The sequence below is a fragment of the Choristoneura fumiferana genome, chromosome Z, assembly GCF_025370935.1.
Source record: "Choristoneura fumiferana chromosome Z, NRCan_CFum_1, whole genome shotgun sequence".
NCBI classification, from domain to species: domain Eukaryota; kingdom Metazoa; phylum Arthropoda; class Insecta; order Lepidoptera; family Tortricidae; genus Choristoneura; species Choristoneura fumiferana.
Genome location: NC_133472.1, coordinates 27,009,811 through 27,036,915, shown reverse-complemented (window position 1 = coordinate 27,036,915; position 27,105 = coordinate 27,009,811). Strand labels below are relative to the sequence as shown.

The 27,105-nt window shown below is 35.5% G+C and overlaps 1 protein-coding gene across 19 annotated transcripts in view; it reads right to left on the bottom strand.

The window, feature by feature from the left end:
• LOC141432893 (coiled-coil domain-containing protein AGAP005037) overlaps window positions 1-25,395 on the bottom strand; it is a 185,049-nt gene extending 159,654 nt beyond the window's left edge. For 11 of the 19 annotated variants that reach the window (XR_012451883.1, XM_074094717.1, XM_074094755.1 and 8 more), the window contains exons 1-4: window positions 25,100-25,314; window positions 22,582-24,339; window positions 6,655-6,690; window positions 195-340 (exon numbers count right to left, since the gene is read on the bottom strand). Coding sequence is in view for 18 of the 19 variants with exons in the window: in XM_074094717.1 (XP_073950818.1) it covers window positions 195-340; window positions 6,655-6,690; window positions 22,582-24,316 (1,917 nt within the window). In the remaining variant the exon portion in view is untranslated. The other 8 variants (XM_074094724.1, XM_074094733.1, XM_074094806.1 and 5 more) reach the window with 8 other exon arrangements.
• Window positions 25,396-27,105: the final 1,710 nt, after the last annotated feature.

Below are 27,105 nucleotides of genomic sequence, written 5' to 3'. Positions count from 1 at the left end.
GTCCCTTTTGGTAGATTTAGACACCGACCATAAAAAGTAAGGTAAAAATAGGGTTGGATTTCCCCTCGGGTGTCAAGTGCGGCATTCATCTTCAACTGCCAGCGAGATCAAGGCCGCCAGGTGGGACTCCGTTCGGGGAGGTCCAGTGGTACTGAGCTAGACAAAAAAGGGGAAGTTTAAAAAGTATTAAGTACCTCCATTTCGTGGGAATTAAGCTGCGGTGGGTGATGGGGGTGCACGTAGAGATGGTTGCCCGCGAGAGTGTGCCGACGAGGGTCGTCGCGCCGCGAGCCGCGCGTACGCGCCGGCCCGCGACTCGCCTCGCCGTCCGACAAACCACCTAAGAAGGAACAATAGTAAATTATGTCACAAAGAAACAATATTATAATTTACGGTAAGGACAGTTTATTGAATCTAGAGTGGAGCAAATGATTCTAGAGTAGAATTGTAAGCGCAGAGAGGGCTTCATACTACGGCCACCCGAGGACAAAAATGTTGCTGCCATCACTCGGCATCGGCATTACTTCTTTTTTGCCCCTGTGAAAATCTCTTGGAGAAAACACTGACTTAGCTCGCACTTCTTGGGAACCAATAGTCGATTTTCGAATATGTGGTATGAAATATTTATTTTGCTATTAAAAATAGCTTGCTTCTAACTAAGCCCTACTTAGCCATTTGCCGGATGGTCACCACGCAAACTCCTGACGTTTACGCCACGTCACTGCGGTTCAAAACCGGTTGCATACTTTCAGCAGCGGTGTGGGGGGCATGCGATAAAATCGTGACGCTTACGATACGTCACTGCGATTCCATACCGTCTCCGTATTTTGAGCAGCGATATGGTCGCTCCTTTCGGCTTCATTTCCACCAGAGATGTGCGAGGATTTGGTGCGAGGAATGTGTTTTTCATGAACCAATAGAAAAGCGCTTCATTTGCTCGCCTCGCTCCGCTCAGCTGTTTCCACTAGAAATGTCCTATGCGAGGATAAGTAGGTAAATGTAGCGTTTCTATTAGTTCCTGAAAAACACATTTCCCGCAACACATCCTCTCACATCTTTGGAGGCAGCGCAGCCTTAAACTGCGCTGTTTCACGGTGAAGTGCAAAAGTGCCAAAGAGTTATTCCAATTCAATTCTCATTGTTAAAATTTTCAGGTACTAGGTACTTAAGTGCATATTGTTGGTAATTGATTACTAAACATTTTATGCCGTTTATCGAAATTAGTTTAGAAAATTGCAATGCCATTTACGCGCTCCGTTCATAAAGGAACACTTATAATCATTTTAGCGGGTTAGGAAAAATCGATCCCTAAGGGAGAGGAGGTGGGGGTAGAATGTTTTGTGAGAAAAATTCTATTACGAGTATTTCAAGGTGACGCAAGAAAATTTAAGATTAATTCAATCCTGTAAATAATGGTAAGTCAAAGTTTAAGGAAGGTTTGTTTTTATTTACATTAATGGCTCTTCAGGGTTATTTATAGAAAGCAATATCTATAAGGTTTGATAATAACATCCTCCCATGCAGATATCAGCCCGTGTTAGTTTTTTGGGTGCCATCTGGGTTCATATTAAATTTATTATATTAATTTTTCACTTCAGATGCTCCAAACGTATGTATTTCAATGTAGCCCAAGTAAGGCCTTACGTAGCGCGTATTTTAATCATTCTTTTATTTGCTTACTGTGACTTGAGCAACACGAATATAACCAAGAAGATGGTCTGTATGATGCAGCCAGAATTTACTGCAATTTCATAAATGTTTTTCTACAAATAAAACATTACGGATTAGTTCCGCATTCAATATTTTCAAATTTCACCGAGTTTCAATGACTTTTTTGGCATTACTTACCTACTTAAATTTGTGCTGATTAAAAAGATAGAATCAAAATTGGTGATAATTTCGGTGTTATTTAAAGTTTATCCTTTATTCCTATTTTTTAAAAATATCCAGCAACAATCACATAGCTAGTAGGTAACAGTGGGCAATTTATTATTCTACCACTTTGTCAATTTGAATATTATGAACATTCATGCCAAATTACAGCTTTCTAGTACTAAGAGACGCTGAGAAGCTAATCCGCTGACTGCAGTAGTACTTCAGTAGTTGTGTAATATGACATCATTCACTTATTTAACTCGACTAACAATGCATTTTAATTAAAAGCCATCGTGACAAATAACGAATTGCCGGAGTATAACGCTTGATTAGCGTTAAGACACAGTAGCTCCAAGTTTTGCATACAATTTTATTTCCTCGATTTCTGCTTATAACTGTGTTATTTTTTTAGATGGTTAGTTAATAGTAGATTGTTCAACTAGGAACTAAACACGCCATAATGATACGAGATATTTAGCCACTCGGGCAGAGCGAGGGTGGCTATAGTTCGAGTCTCTTATGGTTGTTTATAGTCTTGCGTTAAGCACTGTATACAAGTATATTATTATTATGTACTTACTTTTAATTTTGAATGCGAGGAAAAAAACGACGTACCTACTATATAAAATATAACAATATTAATCCAGTAATACTAGGAGATTCACTTCGGAATGAGAGATAATAAGCTGGAAACTCGTATACAGCTTCATTTTTAGGTCTCCTAAAAGAGTTGTCTCAAAAGTCTCGGAAATTCTCGTGTCCGTGTCATAAGTTATTCAAGGTCAAATGTCAAAAAAGTGAGTTTTTCGCGATTATCACGGTTTCTATAGGTTCAGTGCTGTTAACATGTATTACAAAATTGTAGAGCATAAAATTTGAAACAAATATTTGCTGTGCTAAACATTTTTCGTACGCCTAACAGTTTTTGAGATAGTGGGCAGAGAGCCCGCAGCGCTCAGCCATACTGACTGATGCCAGGTCAACCGTGAATCTCAGTGAATAAAACCTTCTATAAAGTTTTAAAATCACCATAGGTAGGTTGATATCATAGTTATTGCATCTGAGGGAAAGTTGTGATTTGATTATTTATCTATCTTTCTAATCTGTCTATCTATCTTAATACCTTTTAATGAGCAATTCTTGTAAATAATCAGAATCTTGGAAACGGATCTAACGATTTCGATGAAATTTAGTATGTGGGGGTTTTCGGTGATGACAAATCGATCTCGCTTGGTCTTATTTCTGGGAAAACGCTTACTATCGAGTTTTAGCCCAGGTAAAGCTCGGTCGTCCAGGTTCTTAGACATTATATGAATAATACTGAATTAAAAATATAAAACGCGTATTTTATAAACAAACCCAAAAAAATGTTATGCTTAATAAAAACACGTATTATAATGCAGATATTAGACAATAACGACTTATGTTTTTGTGTCAAATGAAGGTAAACGATCAGGTGGATCGTAAGTGATCACCAATGCCCATGGACACCCGCAACACCAGAGGGATTGCAGGTGCGTTACCAACCTAGAGGGCTAAGATAAAATGCCTTTTGCGCCAGTAATTATGGGTCCCACTGAAAAACAGCGATGCGGCTTGCCGTAACACTATGCTGAGTGGGGTCCACTTTATACTATTCGATGGTTTTTTTTCTATCTAATGTATTTCTATGTGTATCAAATATGTGTAAGTAAATGTTTCTCTCTCTCTCTCTCTCTCTCTCTCTCTCTCTAATTTCACTCGGCTGTCTTACTCTCCTCACCGGAACACAACAGTGCAAGCACTGCTGCTTGGCGGTAGGATTAACGAGTAAGATGGTGGTAGCGATCCGGATGGATCCTGCACTAGGTCCTACCACCCGCAAATTTATTCGGAAGTTATTTGTAATGTTGCTGAAATGAAGCAGTCAATGGCAACGATAAAATGTTTACCTTTTCGACCTAGGTAATCCTATTCATTAACATCGTAATATGGGGGAAAATACAATGGTATATTTTCGGTAGGAACTCGCTCTACTATTCTAGGAAAAGTGAGCATAGTGTTGCTTTATGATATTTAGCTTTTGCCCGCGGCTTCGCTCGCGTTAAATTTGGGGTATCTTACATTTACTCTCTACGATCCTTTTTTCGTGTTTTGATTCATTTTTCGGAGAATTATCTATAATACATATAGAAATACAAACACAGACAGACGTTGTTTTAGACAGATGGTGCAAATTTTCGAATTCAAAAATCAACCTACCTACGTAATTAGACATAAATTCGTACCAACTTTGAAACCCTTTGGAGTGGAATTTTAGAAACCCTTAAAGTAAGTACTATGCGTTTCTATTGCCTATAACTTCGTACATGATCTGAGATTATTCCCACGTGATAAGAATAAGAGAACTCTATAGAAAGCTAAACTGTCCCTGTAAATTGAAACAGGCTTCTTTTATCAAGGGAATTCGCAAAGTTCCCGCGAGATAGATATAAGTCTTTAGATCGCTTAAGTCACTAATAGAAAGCTGCAGTTTTTGACTAGTAAGATTGGTTACTACTTACTATTTCCTACGGAATATGCAAATCCCCTCGAGGTCGAAATCTTTCACTAATACGTATACGTATACGTAGAAAGCTACAATGTTTTTTGATTTCTATAATCTACTTTTATCCCGAGAAATTGTAAAGTTCCCGCGGCACATGAATTTCTGTTTTAATCTATTTTAATATTTTAACTGCTGATGAGTGATATTGTAGCTTAAAAAAGAATTATTTCAATCAGCTCAGTAGTATCAGAGATTACCCCCAATAAACACATAAAGTTTAGCTATTTCCATATCACAGGGGATTTTCTAAAAAAAATCCTAAGGATCCTTTATAATACAGCAGCAGTAGTTTTGGCTATCGTTATCTGTCAGTCAGTCAGTCATGATACTGTTCAGGTTAGGTTAGATATAGATAAATTGTGTACGTATTGGATTGATTGGTCTGGCGATTTTCGTTTTTAGAGCATACTTAAGTTATAGCTTGTTCTTGAAGGCATTTTTTTTTGATATTTTAGCTATATAGTTCAGTCTCTCTACAGTCAAATTGAACTACCTAATTTATTGAATGAGGCGTTATTTTGCGGAGGTGCACATAAATGAACTGAAATAATGACTGTTCATTTGAAACGTTATGATAGCTACGTTTATACAAGAAATGTGTGTTCATGCAGTTTCTCCACCTCCACACTGTAGCTAGTCAGAGGTCGATTATTGAAATAGCGTCTGTGGAAATGGAGAAAAACTGCGTTGAATTCGAAATTCGGATGGTGTAGTAAGAAACTGCCGCCCTGGTCAACTAAGTACATAATTATAAGCAGTCATCAAAAAAATATTGGAGCAGTCGTGATACACAGTTTTAGAAATTTATATTCACATGCTATTTTCCTTGGTGTGGTTTTAGAAATCTATCCGTACTGACAGCTGGCGTTAACATTAAGGTATGTATTTACAATAAATCTGCATCAAGTTTATACTTAGGTACACCATGCACTTTAGTCATTTCGATTTTAAATATGCGACTTACTGTGTAATTGACAGTAATGTTGCTCCTGGTAACTGCGGTAAGCACGGACGCGGGCGCGCCGCCCAAGGCGCGGTGCTAGCGTCTATTGGTTTTGTAAAGTTCGGTACCTCACCACCAGCATTGAAGTTGTCACAACATAATAAATTTACACTTCTCTTACAATGCGGGCTTTCAAAATAACATACACATTTCCATAAAGCACAACACAACATTTACGCTAATGCGTAGGTTTCAAACTAAATATCCGGATACTGTACATTCCCTTAGCAACACTGAAAACTTAATATTTCAACACTAAATAATAAAATGAGAGGAATCTGTCTTACTAATTTCGAATCATATAAACATGATCTGTTTGGTTAATAATGGATTGCGCGCGTGCGCCCAGCGAGTAAAATAGTTTTGCCGAACAGCGACCCGCGTACACTCCCAAACGAAGCATGGTCGTGTATTGAAGTAGAACACAAACCGATACTCTCAACTTTATTTATAGTTCAGTACGTAATCCGGCCCATTCTGGAAGTTCTGAAACTAGTCGGTTCATATTTTTCGTGATTGGGCATGCCGCTAATGCGACAATGAGATTTAATTTAACTACATCAGTTATATTGTATAACTGTACTATGCAGAATGAAGATTTTGCTAAAATCACGATGTAAGTTACCAAGTATCTTAAGTTTTCTGAGTGTTATATATCTCGTGGGCCCTACGAGCAACTAGGCATCATTTTTTTCACTTTTAGATACGTCTTTATTGCATGGGTTGATATGAATACTTTGTCAAAAATAACATATTTACTCACATGGATTTCTCTTGTAGTAAGCAAGAGTGTTTTAAATCCATTGTTAGCATTTCTCATAATTGGTTTCTCCTTAAGAATCACAATGTAGAACACAAAAGTGTTAGTGAAAAAAGTTGCCACAAAATATTTGTTGTGTAGGTATCTGCACTTCAAGTTTCTGCCTATGACGGTTCGAAAGATAGACCTCCGTGACAGAGGAACGGGCAGACAGACGCACGGACGGACAGATAAGCGGACTTAGTAACAGTCCTCTCGAGCATCCTCTTATTACGTTACCCTAAGAAACTACGTAGACTATACTATCAAGCCTACGAGTATCATTAAAAAACACATGTATTTTATATCTATTTCTAAGTTTGACAATGACAATGTCATTTAACTTCTGGCGTCTAGTTCTAAGTTCTATCCACCAATGAAGCCACTCACCATCAATACGTGATCCATCTCCATGCCAGTCATCTTCTGAAACAAATAAAGTCCTGTAAATTCTGATTCGGTAGGTACCTAAATGTTCCATAGTGAGTTTTAATAGTGGGTTATAATGGAGGCCTTCTCAGAGGAGCTGGAGTTGGATGTGAATGTGGAAAAAATATAAATTCATGATATTTTATTATTAAAGTAAGTGAAAGTCAAAATATTTATTTTGAACAGGTAGATAAAAGATAACGTACAGCAAGACGTTCTCAAGATAGATATGTACCTACGTGAATTCGTAATTAACTATACCTATTATTAACCTATAATCTGTTTAATTCTATTCAATACGTAAAACGCAGGGTTAACAAGATAGAGATGCTTAAAGAATATTCCTTTGACCGTAAAATACCTTATCCTGAAGAATTTTCAGGATTTTACTCAGATATATAGTAAAGGAACGTATCTAGTATAAAAAACTAGTAAATATATTTTCAGAAATTCGCATACTTTTTTTACTAGGATCACAGAATAAATAAGTAATAGTGCAAGTAGTAGGATATAGAATCATGAATATCAAATTTAGACACAAAATGTGATTTCTGAATGTACCGTTTCATCTTATAATACTTATTCTCCCAAACTGTTTAATATGTGACTAGCTTTTGCCCGCGACTTTGTCTGAGAAGAGAAAAAATCTAAGATCAAATCTCGTTTTATACCCCTTGGCAAATTCCAATAACCCCTTCTTATTGCGCCTCTATGGTACGAGTACATATAACAACTACTTACCTACAGCTTGTTAGGTAAAAATCGTTATTTATGCAACTGTACTCGTATCATAATATTTTACTATGATTCTAAGGTCCATTAGTGATAAAAAAAACGTTTCAAAATAGCGGGATTTGTTTTGCTTTTGCAGGGAGCTGCGGAGTTCTTGAAAATTAAAAGAAATAAAAGAGTTAATCACTAATATTTAAACTATTTTATATCTGTGAGAATGTGTGACTTTGGTGAATTAAGTGATGCAGAAATGATGACGCCGCCAGAAATAAAACAGCCGGCAATGGAAGTGAGCAGTAATTTGCTACCTTTAAAATCGAAAAATTCATTTATTTTCCGTTATGTTATTCATTATTTATTAATTGTTTATGTTTGAGCTCGTAGAAAAAGTAATATGCAACTATTCAGAATCAGCCATTGAGACACTCATGCGTATCTATTATGACATTCGGCTTCGCCTAATTTCATAAACTCGATCGCACTCGTGTCTCAGTGGCCCTTATGTATAATATAATACAGTTGCATAAATGACTATTTATGCTTTATCCCACAGGAATTACGATGAATTCAGTTTTAAGTAATTTCCTGCATCTCTAGTCGTTATGGTTATGGAGAAAGCCATTTTGAAGGAAATATATAAAAATCCCCTGTATTCTTCATCCCGCCGTCAGAGTTTTGAAAAACCCCGAGTTTAATTTTTATTAATGTAATCATCTACTTGTATGCTAAATTAGAAGAGTCCAGCAATAATAGATAAAAGACATGGTCATTCTAAATCATAGATTTATATAAATTATGATTATGAATCCTTATTCCATGGGAATTTCTAAAAATTCCTTAAGTTATTTTTTACAATTTTAATCATCTACTAGGATTTTCAACTCATTATAAATACAGCTCGCTAATTATTTTTACCCATAATAACAATAATTATTAGTACCTAGCTCTAAATCTTAACACATTAAAGACGCTTTTATAATCTTACACTGGCCATGATGGTTACTGCAGGTTTTATAAAAGTCTATATCATAGCAGTAAAGTAGATTTCAAACAGGGTAGGCGCCATAACACTTCCCTGTTCGATACCTCTCATTCTCGGGTTAATGTTAAACTCGGGCCATCATCCCATCGCGGAATTTTCGGATTCCTATACTTTGTAGTATGGTAATTGGCCACTTTTAGTGTTTAGCAGCAACACAATAGTTTACTGCTACATAAACGCATATTGCTTGTGTCAGCGACAATCATGATATATATAATCTAAGGTTTACTCAATAAAAAGGGTTCTTGTTCTCTTTACGCACAACTACAGGTATCGTCTGATTGACCACCACCTCCCACCTCATCCTTATATTACATGGCGACCTTGCCACTGCGAACCAAAGGATACTAACCACAAGGAAATCGTCACATGACTGTGTGTGCGTGTGATCAAAAGAAGAAATAATAAATGAAGACATCATGAAGAAAAAGAAGAAAAAATAAAAAGTTAAGAAGATATGCAAATAAAATAATAATGAAGTAAACTAATTCAAGACAGACTTTCAAATGTGAAGAATGAAGATCAACAAAGTAAAATACATTACTGAAGAGAGAAGAGAAAAAATTACATTAAATATGAAGAATTTATTGAATAGAAGAAATGAAGGAAATAAGAAGAAGCGAATAAAATTAGATGAAGTAAGAAGAGAAAAGAATAAAGCTACATGAAAATGAAGAATGAAGAAATTGAAGTAAAAATAAATATGAAGAAATAATTTAATAAACTAAAATACTTAAAATAAGAAAGATAAAATAAAATCCGTAAGAAGAAAGAAAAACGAAGAAAGAAGAGGTGTCCAGGGTTATCCCGGCCCAATCAAGAGGTGTCCAGGGAAATCCCGGCCCATGTTCCGGGGAGTCCAGGGTTAGCCCGGCCCATGAACGCGATCACCAGCAGTCCTCGTGCCATGCGGAGCAGCATCGAGTCACGTGCCGCGCCGTGTCATTGTCCCGCTGCACCAAACGCCTGACGCTGACCCGGATGCCAGCCGCCGCGCCAGCAGCCAAGATGCTGCGTGCTACCAGCACGAGCGACGCTGTTGCCGCTTACGGCGAAAGGTTTTTTATTTGGTCTTTCATCTAATGTTTTTTTTTAAAGTACGTTAATATAGTTTAAAATGTAGTAATTTTTGGAATTCCTATTAGTAATATTTAAAGTACACTAAAAATAGTAAGTAATCTTTGCACAGTTTAATCCTAGTGATTTATACTTTAACCAGTATCAAGACTGATCACCTTGAAACCTGGTGGGAGTAAAAATTAATAGAGTTATTTACATAAAATGAATACTATATTAATAATTTTTGCACGTTATATTACTTAAATAAATATTAATTTAAGCATGTTTTTTTTTACGAAAGTACCTTTAATATAAATAAGGGATTGTCGCTGTACAGTAGGTAGTTTATATATAGAGTTTCATCTCATTTACGGACTATTTCTAGTCTATATTTGAAATTTTACTTATTTCTAGTGTCACGTTGTTTAATTAGGTCGAAACATTCAGTTTCGTAATATCGCCGTGCGAAGGTAATGCACGTTACGGCCCGTCAGCAAAATTTTAACTAGGACGAGCGCAGGCACATCAGTTTTTAAACATTATAATTTAAAATGAATGAAATTTGATAACTTACTAACCAACTATTTTTTTTACTTGATAAAGTCTTATAGTTTTATTTTGGTACGGTACATATTGAAACTATAGTTAGAGAACCAGTCCATAGTGATTGATCATGGTGTGAACTACCGTGTCCTCTGTGAAATCCTATTGGAGATTTTAATCTTAAACGGTATCTCGTAACTATTACAGGCACACCAAAATGGGTGACCTGATATGCCAAGGTATTTTTTTTAATAGGGTGACCATGCCCTTGGGTGACAATACCCATTTATATTAAAGAAATTATATTAAAGGGACGCACAAATGCGTACTCATTATGTTGTGTGCAGAGACACACATTAGGAGCAGATGACTCCGAGTTATGGCATTAGTTATTAGTATATAAAATACCGATACTAAAATACCAAAGAAGTAATTAATAATAAATAGGCACATAGATATATGCCAACGATGAATAATTAAGTTATTGAGATATGGATAAAGATTTTTATTTTACAATTTTTATATTTTTTTTACGTCTAGATTTTTTTTCCCTAATCATTTTACGTAACAAGTGACACTAGGACAAATACAGAAATAATTACCCAGTAAATTTTATTTTTTCTTTTCATGTTTAAACTAAAATAAGTAACTTATGCATGTGAATAGCAAAGTTGGTCTCAGGTTTTTTTACAGGAATTAAAAAAAAATTGTAAACAAGTAACATGCGTTTAATTTTTTTTTCTGCCACCCCGGGGGTGAAGGGACTTTCGGGGAAGGTGTCGTATGGCAATTGGCCACTTTCAGTGTTTAGCAGTAACACAATAGTTTACTGCTACATAAACGCATATTGCTTGTGTCAGCGACAATCATGATGTATATAATCTAAGGTTTACTCAATAAAAAGGGTTCTTGTTCTCTTTACGCACAACTACAGGTATCGTCAGATTGACCACCATCTCCCACATCTCATTATATTACAACTTACAGCCAAGCCAATCGCCCGTTTTTTATCGCAGTGCGTGCGTAGTGTTATCAAAATTTTCTTTTTAAAATGTGTATCCAGAAAACAAAATTAGAAAGGAGTTAAATCAGTTTTAATAATAAATAAATATAATAAATTTAATAATAAGTAATGTAATCTATTTTCTGTAAATGTATTTTTTAAAATTATCTACCTACTTGATTATTTTTATTCTTTATCTTTTTCTTTATTTTTTTCTTGCTGCTACTGCTTAACCGTTAACGTTCCTGAGCAGAATAAACCGTAGATTATGTCATTATGCTTGACATTAGCCAAGCATTATCCCAAGTTTAACAGCTGCCACTAGGGTTTATAATACGTAAGGGCGACCGAGCTTAGCTCGGTCTAAAACTCGATAATAAGCGTTTTCCCAGAGATAAGACCAAGCTACATCGATTTGTCATCCCCGAAAACCCCTACATGCCAAATTTCGTCGAAATCGTTGGAGCCGTATCCGAGATTCTGAGTATATATTATATACAAGAATTGCTCGTTTAAAGGTATTAAATACATAGATAATAATGAGTGCCCCATTAAAACATCACTCACCATTTTCTCGCCCCTTTCGTTTCTTCTTTCCACTAGAGCTGGAAGACTTGCTTGTCTTCTCAGACTTGTCCTTGCTCTTCCACCGGCTTAACATTTTCAATTACACACCCCAAGTTGCTTTAATAAGTACATTTAAAAGTCATATGCACTTAACTTTAACTAGTAAATCCAATACAGGTTTTAAGATAATTTTCAATATGGGACAAACATATTTTACAATTTCACTTCACTATGCAGGAACACGATTCATTGTACTAGTTTTCTGTAGCACAAACTGCCTTCGCGAGCACCGTGGGGACACCGCGCGGGGATAAATTATCAAAACTTACTAAATATTGCGTTACTGGCTTAATCAATTCCGGTTTTTTCGTTTTATTCTTGATGGTAGTAGTACTTGAAAATTACTGCAAAGGAATAAAAATGTTCTTCCGAGAAACACGAAGGTTATATATTCTTCGTCTGTCCAGGAACAAAAATCCGAGACGTATCTAAATGTTTTAGTTTATGGCCGATTTTCAAAAGAGTAGCATAACAAACGAATTATTTACAGTGACACAATCATTTTCGTTGTCTCTTAACACCTCAATGGGTACGTACAACATAATAGTTTGTCGTACTTTTAATCGCCCGGATGTCTGTTAACAGTATTTTTGTTATACTATGGCTATCAAATAAACTTTAATTCAAATTTAGTACCTACTTCTCCGTGCTATTCGAAATCACTTAATTATTTACTACTTAATACAGGTCTATTGAATAATGTTTTTCCATCGTATGTTGTCGGATAAGGTCTTTGTCTTGCTGTCTCAATGAGCTCCAGTAAACTTCAGTAAGCTAGTTGAGAATGCAAGATAAATACGAACTTTTCCGACAAAACAAAACATGTGTACCTTTTCACAAACTCTTCAATATCTCTACCATACTTCGATTATTGTATAACACCTCTTCGAGAATCTGAAATGTATATGTTTATTAGTACGTTAATAGGAACATAATCTTTACCTAGAATCCTGTGTGCATACCTAGGTATCTGTTAGGCAATTTGTTTATGGGAACGAATATATATATATTGACCAACTGAGAATATATTTTAGAATTTAGCTGTCTACTGATAAAAAATGAGCCCACATTTTTTTTAATTTTTAACTATCACCTAATGTCAGCTCAGCAAGCCAATTAATGTGCTTTGCGTTGTGTGTGATGGATGGGATACTATTTTGACGGGTTAGGTTAGGTCAGAGTTGCATCATATTCATATATTATGCAGAGTATGAGATCCGAGAAGCAGAGCTTTGTTCAGTGTGTAAAAAATGACACTTTTTTGGTTTATAATTAAATTATTATTTGAAGGTAATTTAAAATTAAATGTATTATTTTTGAGCTTACAATAATTAGTTAGGTGTTATCTCTACAATGGAGCCAAAAGTAAAATATATTGCTAAAATTTTAATTTTGTTGACCACTTATTATTTTTGTACCTTTTCTGGTACTTAAAAAATGTTTGTAGCGTTATAGGTACTCGTATTTTGTAATCAGTGAAATAAAAGCCTTTTGTAGAAACATTTTCGGCTCCTAAATAATGTTTATCGAAGTTTCAGTGAGTGGTAAGAGTGTAATTAATCCTGTTCAGGTGAGCCACAAGCCGCTTAAAGGTTCAGCGTAAGATGCTAGCTTTTAAATATTAAAATGGCTCAAGGACTGTGTAAAGCAACTCTCTCTCTCTCTTCTCTGTTACTTTGACTTTGTGCGTCTTTACGGGTAGGGTAGGGTATCACTGTGACTTTTATTGACAACCCCGTGTGCTCTCTTATAAATGTTGCTTGCTGATTAGTCAATGATTACCATTGTTTATTTTAATTTTATTTTTCTGATCATGTTTCAAACAGGAAATGGTAAAATAAACACAAAAATGGTAACATAACAACGCAATTCGGGCTCACAGTTTTTACATTTTCAGCAAGTGAGTGACGTTCCTAAAGAAGAGTCTAAGTTTTAATAAATATATAAATAGGTACTTGTCCTAATTAGATTACCTACGAGTACTTGCTAAAATACAACGTTAGCCTAACGCTTTATGAGTATGTTAGTTCAAGAGATGAATAATATTAAGACTATTCATTATCATTAATTATAGCGCATTTGACTATAGATGTTACATTGTAAGAAGGACGGTCGAGTTTTGTATGGCTGTTTTATTGAACCATATACATATTATACATCCCTCCACCCTCGGGAACTCATAGCGTTATCAACTCGGATGCAGCGCGCAGAAGCGAACTGATGCACCGTTGTACCCTGAGAGGAGAGCGAGTGCTGTAATAAGATTCACGTGGACGCACGCATACCGCCATCTGCCGGCGTGCCCACCCTAGTGCCGTTGAACCACTCCCATGGCCATCGACCGCAAACCAAAACAAGATAACGCCGCAACTACACCCGAAACGTTTCTGAGGGTGTATAAGACTTAGCGAAGTTTACAATTGAGAACCCGACCTACTTAACATTACTTGGTGTTTGTTATCACAGTTAGAGGTGTTTCGAGAGCCGGCGAGAATCGCGTGGCGTTGTTTAGAGTGGCACTTGCTGCACGTGGCGACAGCCCCGGCGCCGTCTGCGCCTTCGGACGCCCACTTTGAGACTAAAGCCGGCTAGTATTTTGACTATACACAGAGAAGGTTAGGTATGGCCTGTTGCGCGGTATATATGCGGTGCCGCACAGGCGCGAGGGTAGTCGGCGATCGATGCGGCCGTCGACCTTGCGCGACGGATACACCGACGCCGCCCGAAAGCAGGGCTGATAGATGCACCGGGACCAATAAACGACATGTAAACTTTTTCTTCCTGTGTAAAAAAAGATCGTTCTTCATTCATGACGAAAATTTGGAATAATAATATAGCTACCTACATAATAGACCAATAATTGTACAAGGATAGTTGATACTGTTTAAAGTACCTACTTAAATACCTTTATCCATAACTTCCATAACTTACTTATTTATACGCACAATCCGTGAGCTCTTATAAAAACTTTCGGGTTTCGGGGGAAATCGGAAGGATTCGTGTAGTAGGAAATGACAATTGTCTTTTTGACTTAGAAGCAATCCATCACGCGAAGAGTGCACTCGTTGTGTTTTCATTGATTTATAATAGAGCAGTTAGAACCACCACTTACGTATAATATATTTTTTAAGCTAAAAGTTTTAAGAAATGTGTTGATTGTAAATATTGTAATGAATTTCAAGACCAAGTTATAGAAGCAATGAGGATTTCGAAAAGTACCTACATTAAAAAGATATTTAGCAAAGCAGACCAAAAAAATTAATTTGACATACCCAAGAGAACTAGACACGGTATAACAGCTCTATATACTTCCAAACAAAAATAGTGTGTGAAGGCGGGTTGTTCTCTATTTAAATAACCGATGGAAGAATTCGAAAATGCTGATTTTGTTTTATTTGTATCATGACAAAAAGTCGTATTGTATTAAAATTAGAAAAAGATAAATAAACGTAATATTATTACAGTAAGGTTTATTTTGTACTGATGGTTATTCTTTACATAACTTTTTAAAGTAAGTTCGAAATTTTTTACAAGTTGATAACAGAACAGAACCGCATATCACAATCGCGTGTCATCGTCAATACCCGAAGTATACTTCTAAAATCCGAAGGTTTTTTTAAGAGCTCACGAAGTTGTACATGTGCAGGCAGCTACTATTTGTTAACAAAACGTAGGTATATCTAAACAAGTATTATTACCCGTAAATATTATTAAAATGGTAGGAAAAAGCCGAATTAACTTAATAATAATTCACCAAAAAAAGGTTGTATCATTTCTAAGGACCCTCTTTATAACACTTATTAGCACACGAATATATGTAATGTAGAGGTCAGAGGCAGCCCTAGTAATTCCACCCTCTGTCTCTGTTCCGTGAAAATTTTGGCTGGAAGCACAGAAAACCTCCCCAGAGATCAGCTTCAGCATCAAACCATTTTGTACTATTAAATCTGAAGTTTTGAATTAGTAAAACATCATCTCTGTTATTTTAGAAAATAAAAATTACTCTCAACGCAACGTACCTTGCTTTTCAATTAGAAGAACCGTCGTTGAATACCTTTGATATATTTAGTAGTCATGTATAGGTATGATGGTTTATATCCATGTTAGATATCCCTTGGTACCAAGAGCTAGCTTGCGCGCGTCACGTCCTGTGTGAAGGCTTTTAATTATGTACCTCTATGGCGTGTTTTGCTAACTTCCTTGACGACCTTCTCCTCGGTTCACCGTGCGTTGCTGCAAAGTAGAGCTAAAGTAATTTGCACCGACGTTGTCTATTTACTTGATATGATATTATGTTTGGCGTTTCGAGTACAAGCATCACTTTACTGCGGTAATTACTTATCATCACCATGCTTAATTTATGCTTATTTTAATAAAATATAGGTTACGCATTAAAATTATAAAATACCTTAAAGGTATTGCTGGCAAAAACAACTTCAGTTTAATTAACTCAACACCCACATAGAATTAAGCCGCTTTACCTCCATTCAGTTAGTTATTAAACAATTATTATTGTATTTACATCGAACATTCAGAAGAAAATTTAAATGTAGGTAAGGCTTCTTTTGAATTACTTTATTTACGTGGGTGTAACGTGTAACACACGGAAGTTTATTGTGTGCTCGTCGATTTTCTGTATATCGGTATTTTCTGATACGAGTGCCTATTTACATTTATCAAATTTATTCAACCGTACAAACTTAATTATTTTGGTAGCTAATAATGTAAAGGGTGCGGTTATTATTAATTACTTACGAACTTCATTGGAAGGAGGATGTAGGTACCTACAAATTTCATCTGAAGGTAGTAAACAGACCGGTCGTATGTAGGTACATCGCAAACTTACTGCTAGGTACCTAATTCTGTTTTTTTAAATATATGGTTACGATCACTATGTAATACTACGTATGTAGTCTATATTGGAGTCGGTGGCTTCGAAATACCTGTGCTTGTAATATATTCAGGCAGATTTATCATCGCCGAGCTGAAACATCTGAAACTTGAATTTTTTTTCGATATTCCCACGGGAATATTTACATACCTCAAATTTGGCATACAAGAAGGTATATTTTATTTAAATCCAATTTATATAAAGTGTAAACAAAGATGCCATTACCCCGACCAAAACCTAGAACCTAGCAAACTAATTAATCTGTTCAGTAAATCGATTAATTTATTAATTGAATAGATCAAAGTATTTTTGTCTATTTTATTATTTACAGTACTTGGTTTAAATCCAAACTCTATTTATTAAATTAAAAAAGAAGTAACTATTTTTTTAATTTTAAGTAGGTTCCTAAATAAAAATCGCTTATTCAATCGAGCATTAATCGATTCTATGTAAAATTTTCCACCATTGTAAATTAAATATTAAAATCAAGTGAATTTTAGTGAAAAAGGTGATTTGACTTCTAGTTAAAAGACAGGAATTATAGATAAATGTGTCATTGATTCAAAACAGTGGGTGTTTATAAAAGAATTTTGATGAAATCGGTTTGTTTACACTTTTTATAAATTGGTTTGATATACAATATAGTTTAAAGAACTAAAAAGTGTTGAAAGGTTGTCACTAAATTCCTATTAAGTAAGAGAATTTTTATATTAATTGACTTAGAAAACGCACAACATAAACCACTGGGCGTAGAAACTGATGTTCGGCGGGCGACGTACTTATTTACGAGGGTCAGAGAAGTGCACTGCACTAGAAATACCCATGGGATAGGGAGGAAAAAGGTTTACATTTTCATTTTAAAGTAGGTCAATCTCCATAATATAGTACTTACAGACTTAAAATTTCAATGTTTTCCTTAGTTTCTGTCGAAAGTTGAATAAATCACACAATAACACTTTTTTATTAATGTTATAAATTTTTAAAATTGAAAAAGGGCACACTGGTAAAGCTTAAGCTTGGTTAAGCTTCGAGCTATGTGTTTTGAAATTAATTTCCATGTCATTATTGAAGATTATTAAGATTTATTTCAATATTTCCGACTGATTCTAACATTTTTCGGTAAAATTAACATCAAAAACTAACATGTGCCGTACTGAAGTAAAGCTGACTGTACTCAATGTATTTACTTGAATCTTCAACAATCCGATCGTTACCAAGGGTAAACATTTTGCAAATGTTGTCAATCATCCAGAATAACAACCCTCTTGAGATGTTATTAGATGAGGAGTGTTCATTATCGTCAACGACGGAACGGAAGTGAGGGTGAGGTGAAGCTGTTATAATAAATATGACAATCGATCGAGCAGTCTCTTAGGCATACTCCGGAATACGAGAATTACATTAACTGAGAGCGGTCCTTTATCGACCTAATAGTAAATAAATAAATTATTTGAAACTTAGACGTTTAATAGTACATTACTGCAGAGGCCGGGAAAGAAAGGCTTGCAGGCTGAGTATGTATAGACGGCCGGGCGAAGCGAGGCCGGATAGTTATACGAGGCTGGCAATAATAATATGTTCTTTCACGCCGAGGCTTGTATAGTATGCTTTTTTCAAACATGCCCTAAAAGAAATAAAAACTCCTAGAAATCAATGTTTTATTCGTAAGACAACTAAAATTTAACCAGACTCAAATTATAACTGCCATATATATAAGTGTTTATTTCATTCTAACATGATTTAAAATGTTAAAATAATCCCAAAAAAATCATATTGCTATAAAATACATGAACATATAACGGACTGCAAAAATAAAAAATCACGTTTCTAAACGAAACTTATGAAATGAAAATGGAACTTAATTGCAAAATAGCTACAGCCTTAAGTCCAGTCAATCAAAAAAAAATGACACGTCAATTTTCCCGCCAAAACCTTTTTTTTATTGTGTTTGCTGTTCGGCTTTTAGGGCCAATATACACGAACTGCAGCCCATTTATTCAGCTACATTAATAATTTAGTAAATAAAATTGTAATTTGACGTAAAACGCGTCGGTAATATTTATATATTTACATATAGAATATTCATAGTCCTGTGAATTTATTCAGTAACTAATAAATGAACCATATAAATTCAGATTATTAATTTCAAGTCGTGTATAATGTGGCCTTTATCGTGGATATTTGACGTTTTGCATTGAAACAAAAGACTGTTGCCTTGCAGGCCTAGGCCTGCAACAGTATATTTTGAAGCCTGTTTTAAGGAACACAACATAAACATTAGGTACATAGCATGTTTGAGAAAAATTAACTTTTCACCTCACTAGCTCGAAAAAGCTTTCTTTATCCTTCGAAATCTGCGTGGAAAGTCGTTTTTTATCCTCTTGGCTGGAAAGAGTTTGAAATTCGAACGTTATCGTGAACGGCTGCCCCCTTAAAAATACGTATCGACCGCTTACTTTCACAACCTCGTATCTGGCCACATTTAGAATCATCTTTATGTTATCTTTTAGTTAGGTAGGTACAATAGAGTGTTGATTTGTTGTAAACAATTCGGGTAGATACGAGATTGAGGAAGTAAGCGTTGAATATTGACGTGTTCACAAAGACAGTTCGTCATACCTACATTTGTTCAAGTAATATTTAAATCTGAATGAAATCTGTTATTTTATTCTTATTACTAAACATTTATTTAGTAATAAAAATAGGTAAAGCTCATTTCAGTTTTCTGAAATTATTCCAAATGCGTCTATAATTAAAATACAGAACAAACAAGAAAAAAATAGATATCAAAGGATGAAAAGAGATTCGGAAACACACACGAATAAAAACACAGTGACACGTTCTGAAACGTGGTTTGTCATAAATTATTTCATTAATATAAATGCGTTAGTGTTTTCATTCTTGTTATTATTGTTGTTATTTATTCATAACGAAAAAAACATAACATTTATTTTGTTCTATTAAATAAGTTTTTTCGTCTTTGTTCACAAAAAATAACGACAAATAGGTAGATAGATATGTGGTCAGATTCAGAATGCACCTACCGGAGGGAAAAAGTTCGTTCACACTGTCAATATTACGAATTCTAGCAATACTTAATTATTTTAACTTTAAGTAGGTTTAGCTACTTGCATAATGAAATGTAAAAAGTACTGGCTAACTCACTTATCAACGTCCAACCCAAACCCTGGATCTAGAAAACTAAACTTTTACCTGGACTTCAAGATTCCCTCTTTTTAAAGACAAGAACGTGGATGTATTTTGAGATATTTCCATGGGATGAGAATTCTGGGATTTACAAATAGCCGCTGGCATAAGCTAGCTAAAATAACTTGAAAATGATTTATAAGTGTTCAATTTATTTTCTTCCATCTACCTACTATTTTTCTCGCTGTCGTGAGGTGACAAATTGTGTGTTCCGCTCGGCTGTAAAATTGTTCAGTATCTCGTGCCTTTGAAACCCTTGACTGCGCTTAGGATTCTTCTTTTGAACCACTCGCTTCGCTCGTGGTTCAATCCTAGAATCTTCCGCTTGCTCGGGTTTCAATATAAGCACTCGTGCCAAACAGTTACTTTTCAGCCTTGCATAACAAATAACTTGTTTGTCATGATAACTAATGCTAATTATTTCTTTGAAAAATTAGGTACATGTTAATCTCATCAGAATAGTACTAAATAGACTTTCGGATTTTTTCTTTAAAATACCTACGAGTACTTGCATTGTGAGGCCTTAAACACTTACTTCTTACCGAATGACGCAGCTGTATTAAGCAGTTTTTTTATTATTAAAATACACTTTCAAAAAAAGTCTGTAGGTATCTTTTGATCGCGCGAACTTAAAACTTAGATTCGATTGTTTACGGGATAAGACTTTTTATGGTTAGATACTAGAGACCATTATAATCTTATTTATGGAGAACGAATTTAAAATATAACTTCTAGCAGCGTGCCTAAGAAAATAGTTTTTATAGACTGACGCACATACGGACTAAGAATCAACTGCTAATTTGAATAAGTTTGTGGTCAGAGCGACAGAAAAATAATCAAGAAAAACCTTCGATATTCGTCAAAAGACGAGCTTATCAGTCTCTCAAGGTCCCAAGGATTATGGTCGATATAAGCAAAATTAAAGAGCCAGAAATAAGAGCAAAAGTTTCGAATGACATCAATGAGTGGGCGGTAAATGCAAGCCAGGTGGATCACGAATCAGTTGCGGAGGCATGGAGCCAATTGAAAAAGAAAGTGAATGATATAAACGCAGAACATCTAAAACCGGGCAAATGAATGTCTCCAAGACGAAGGTCATGGTGATCACTAAGAAGGAGACTATATACATCCCGTGATTTCTGTGGCAGGCAGGAGACTGGAGCGGGTGCGTAAATACATATAAGTATCTGGGCACTTGGGTGAATGAAGACTGGGACAGTGATTGTGAAATAAGGACCCGTATTGAAATCGCCCGTAGTGCCTTCAATGAGATGAGAAAGGTTCTTTGCAGTCGCAGCCTTAAAATATCACTGCGCACTCGCCTACTTCAATGTTATATATGGCCTATACTTCTTTACGGGTGTGAGGCTTGGACAATTAAAGAGGATCTCCGGAAACGTATCGAAGCATTTGAAATGTGGGCCTATAGACGCATGTTGGCCATTAGCTGGACACATCGAGTGACCAACGTTGAAGTGCTACACCGTGCTGGGAGGTCACGCCAATTAATGCAGACCATCAAAAAAAGAAAAGTTGCCTATCTGGGTCACGTATTAAGACATGACAGATACGAACTCTTGCAACTGATAATGATGGGCAAAGTGGCAGGCAAAAGAGCAGTGGGTCGTAGGAAGAAATCGTGGCTACGCAATGTCCGGGAATGGACGGGTGTTAAAAGCGCCGCGGAGCTTTTTAGACTGGCAAAAGACCGAATCTGATATGCGGAGCTGACTGCCAACCTTCACTAGTTGGAGAGGCACTTGAAGAGAGAGAGAGACTGATGTTGACCATGATTTTTGTATTGTGTGTCCTTACTGTAGTACTATTATTAAATAAAGTAGCTGATTTACAATATTAGTTGCAAAATAATCAATTTAGAAGATAATATAATTATCGGCAGCTGAGTTATGTTAATTATTGTTCGTAAGTTGGCTCACGATTTTTCATAATTTGTTGATGTTGTAAAGTGGCATATTGCCTTGCATAAGCAATTTTATTAACCCGTTGCTTAACTACACACAAAAAAAGACTTTCCGTTGCAGATTCCAAAGACAACTTTAGTCGCTGCACTTGTTATTTCACATTAATAAATTGAAACCTTGGACTATTTGTATTATTTATTTCGTAATCCATCCCTAATCCCTTAGAAATTTCCCATAGCTAGTGAAAAACTTCAGTGATTATAATAAACAATGAGCAGGAAGATTGAACTTGTCTCACAAAAATCTTAGGTATGGTCTGGTCAGGTCACCCTATTGAAAGGGACAAAGGGCATCGGTACTAACTATCTCGAACGTCGTGCTTTTGAGCTGCAAGTGCTCGGTCCGGTTTAGGTAGTACGTCCATGACTACGGCTACCACGAAATTCGAAAATCGAAGTTCATATCGTTTTCCTGACGCTAATAATATTCAATACGAGAGTGAGAGGGACGGTACGGTTCGAACTTCGATTTTCGAATTTCGTAGTAGCCCCCTGTATTGGCGGATAGCCATATTATATTCAGTTGTTTTCTTAGCGTCTTGCTTCGGCTGAGCTGTGAAGTATTTGGACACTCAATAATCAATAATTTTTTTTTTTGCTTTTTTTTCTCGCAATTTGATAAAAATCATTGTGTGTATCACGATTCACGGGCCGTAAGGGGATTACAAACTCGGGTCACTAAATCTAATAGAATCTCGTTAGTAATCCCCTTCTGACGCCCCTTAATGCACAATGTACTATTTATTAATTTTACTGTTTGTATAATGCAATTTCGATTAAAAATAATTCAGAAAAATACTTACCATTAGTTCTTTTCCGCATACTGCTGTGTAATATCCGCTGTATTTCACCGGCTTCCGACCCACTTTCTGACTCTGAATATAGCGAGTGGCTTGCACTGGCTGGATTGATTATTCTGTGATTATATACAATTTTATTGCTTTTGTTGACACTTGTCGTTCGAACTGGAGGACGCGGCGGGATCATCAACATCCTGTTTGATCTCCCATTTAATATCCTAGTACGAGTGTCATCTGAAAAAGGAAGTTTTTCCAGGGGAGTATTTTTCTTTTCATAGTCGTACTGTTCCTCAAAACTGACTCGCTTTGGTTGTAAGCTCAAGGATCGATGGTCATAATGTTTTCTAAATTCAGGTACTGCTTGCAATGGATTTTCGCCACGTAGGTCTGCTGTTTTGTTATGGATCCAATGTAGCTTTTCGGGATGACGGTATATAATATCAGCATCAGTGTAGTAGCTCTTATTTCGTATGGAAGTATCGGTTCGTCGCTCCGGCGCTCCTCTTAAGAAGGAGCTCGTTGTATAAGTAGATTCAACTGCAGGATTTTTTTCTCGTGGTAAACTATTAGCTTTCAATAATGGAGGTACGCTGTAATTATAATTTAAACTTGAATCATAGTTTGAAACAGAATTGTTTAGTGAGGGGTTGACCGATTGTTTCAACAAGTAGTCGTCTTCTTTTTGTTTCAATTCTCTTAATTTCTGCCAATAAAATGCTTCGAGCTTCTGCCGTGCTTTTTCTTTTGTGTCTGTAAGTTCATTGCCAATGTTATCTCTCAATCTGTCATTTGAATCTCCGATTCGAACTGACATAGCTGTCGGGTCTGATGTTTTTTGCCAAGTCCGGTTAAGAGAGTTTTTCTTTTCTTCTGATTCGTTCATCGATTTTCTTACGTGGCCATATGGTGAAATAGTTTTTGGCATATTTGGAATTTTGTGATTTGTTGGTATGGGAGAAGTAGGGGCTGAATAGTTATAAGACTTCTTTACTTTTTCTACACTATTGTTATTATGTTTATCAAGGCTTGAATCCCGTATACATTTGTTTTTGTTATTATTGTCAAACGAAAAACTTCTAGCCCTTATTGGCTGAATAGTTCTAACTTCAGCTTCTTTTTTTGGTGATATTAAGAACTTTGTGCTAACTTTTTTTATTTCAGCACCCACAGAAGCTGGTTTGGCATAGGACTCTACGGCTCTGTGAATTTCAATTTCATCTACTGGTGATACTAATATTCTCTCTGTTAACTTCTCTACAGAATGATAATAAACATCAGGATAGTGATTTGTAGGAGATGTCTCATTCTGATTAAGATTACGTGTTGTAGGCAGTTCATTGTTTGGTTTTCGTGGTACTTGAGGCCTAGCTGTGTCGTCGTGCATTGGCGTCAGGGGTAAATTTCCATTTTGGCACTTTTTAATACTCTCCGACACTAGAGTGCTGCTAGAAGAGTGATTGCTAGAAGAAATATTATTCGTCGATGAATTAAATTCACTACGGAATTGTCCAACTGCCAAATTTTCATAGATGCGCCCAACATCATGATTTGTACTGGGAGCATCTTTTACAGATCGAGGATTTTCGTACTGATTACTATTCGAGGAATTATCAATACTTGATTTTTTCAATTTTATTTGAGAATGTTTATGTGTCTTTTCTTTAGCCTTGCTTGAAAAAAACAGACTTGGAAATAATTTCCGAAAGCTGTTCGAACGTTTGTGGCTGCTGTCAGACATATTTCATTTGCCGTAAGAAATATCTGAAATGAGTAAAACATTTTTATACTTTTTGCGCTTCTACACGACGTAAGTAATCGGATAATTATTTTTATTTTATAAATATTAAACATTCTTGCTGTAATTAATTCGATTATTTAAAACGTATGTAGGTAGGTACTTTAATTGTTAGTTCCATCGATTTAGATACAAGTTGTTGTTCTTTTCTACTTAACAGTTATATTATTATTAGCTGTCAATGTGTTTTGCAGATAAACGAGTAGATATGTAACGGTGATAATAAACTGAGCACAATCTTGTCTTTTGTTCGAGGTGCGGCTGATAAAATGCAAAAAAAAGTGTTTTGAAATTGAGGTCACGATATTTTTGTTTAGGGTCTGCTTCCATTTCAAACACATAATAAACAGACTATTCTCCGGTATTTATGAAACTATGCATTTTCCAAATTTGATAGAACGTTAGTTTAATAATACTTAACTTGAAAATTAACTGTCCTAATTAAGTAATTGGTTGAGTAAGTTTCGAAGGAAAAGGCTAAGTATGAGTCACTGCAACTCATACACCTTCCAAGCTCTCTGCTTGTTGAATTTGCCGCACTTAATTACGTCATCCGTATGTGTCGTTGTATAAATAAGCAAAGGTATAACTTAAAAATCTGTACCCTGACATTATTATATATTTATCATGTTATATTGAGTGCAAAGTTATTACTTAGTTCTCATTAAGTACCTACCGCATTTAGATAACTTTTAGAGTAGGTATAAGTAAAATAACAGAACTTACGTTTATACGTGAACTCGAAAGAATATAACGTAATATCACATTTAACACTATCAACAAAACTTTAACTTATCTAGTCACTTAATTGCTTTATGAATCAAGAGGTTAAGGCATCTACACCACATTTGGAACTTAATAACAGAACCTTCTTTCAAGTTAGAGTTAGAACGGAAATTATCTGTCAAACGTTGTTGGTAGAGAACAATAAATAACATAAAAATAACCTTTCACGTGTATATCTGCATCATAGCTCTAACAACATTTTTTACGAGTTTGAAGGCCATAATACTTCATTTCATAATAAACTTAAAATGACCTAGTGCCTTAGTGAATAGAGACTATTTTGGCTATAGTAGAGCAGGTAGAGCGCGGTCAACCGTTCCGATCCACGCTAACCGTATTTATTTTTAATGGCTCTACACAGGTTGATAAAACCGATTATACGTAAACTTATATAAAATTATCAAAAATAACTACACACAAAATTAGGTCTTCTAATCCATTAAAAAAATATTATAAAACCATTCTACTTTCTTTTGTAACTCTTCCTATAGTTAGTGCCACGAGAGTTGAAGTGAATGATTACACACACAGCTCAGCGGTTCGTTTCGTTGACAGCAGGATTTTGACATTTACTCATTCATTTCATTCAATCTCTTTTTGCGAAATCAGTTCTTTTTGTAGCTGAGTGAGTAATCAATCATTCACTTCAACTCTCAACTCAAGAGGTTAACTGGGCAGTTGTAAAACCGTACCTCTATTAATCGACAAAGATCTTAATGAACGTGGCTGAAAACGGAACTAAACGCCACTACCTTGCAAAACTTCACTTAGTTCGCCGTAAATATATAACCTATTTAGCTTTTACCCACGGCTTCGCACGCGTAAACTATTCGATTTGGTAGTTACAATTTAAATTCTGGGATTTTACAAAATTCCCCTGGGAATTACCAAAATTTTTATCGTGGTCTTCATTGAGGTTGTGTTAAGAACAACTGCCCAATATTTCAAGACTCTAAACCCAGTGGTTGTTATTTCGAGATTTTATCCCTATCCCGTGAGAATATCGAGATAAAAAGTAGCCTATGTGTTATTCTAGATGTCCAGCTATCTACATATCAAATTTCATGACTCTAAGCCCAGTGGTTATTAGTTCGAGAATTTATCCCTATCCCGAGGGAACATCGGTTTTTTTTTATTTAATATAATCGAACTAAATAAATACAATGAACTTATTATGCCACTATTAGAAAACCCACTGGGGATTTATGTAATAGTAGGCGAGTTACAGCGGATAAAAAGTAGCCTGTGTGTTATTCCAGACGTCCAGACTTTTTTGACATTTGACCTCGAATAACTTACGACGCGGACACAAGATTAAGTAAATGTGAATTTGAGACAATATTTAGGAGCCCAAATTGAAGCTGTATACGAGTTTCCAGCTTATTATCTCTCATTCCGAGATTGACCCTTTCTCATTACTTAAATGACAGAATTACGATCGCCATAGGAAAACAATTGGGATGCACCAAAAAAATAACCTATAGTTTTTATTTTACTTTTGATAAGAATAGGATATTTAAAGATACCATTTTCATCGATTTTGAATTTGGATGAGTAGGTACATATTTTTTATAATATTTTATACGAAATACGCTGGATGACGTCACAGTGAGAGAGCCACGTTCCATTGCCTAGAAAAAATCAGGTCGTACATAATATTATGTGTCAATAATACAAGCACGGCTTAGGGTCCCAAATGAACCATGACAAATAGATTTTATTTATTTCCCTTCTTTTAGCTTCCATTATTCCTGTTTGTTTAATGGTGTGATAGAAAATAGATATTTTTTAATAAAATCTGATATTTAAATTTACTTGTAACGTCGTAATTTAATAATTTAATTTGTAAAAATACGTTGGAAATACTCGTATACATTTCGGACTTTACAATAAATGACAACACTGTTTAAAGCCGGGTGCGCAACATGTGATTAAAGTTCTATCTT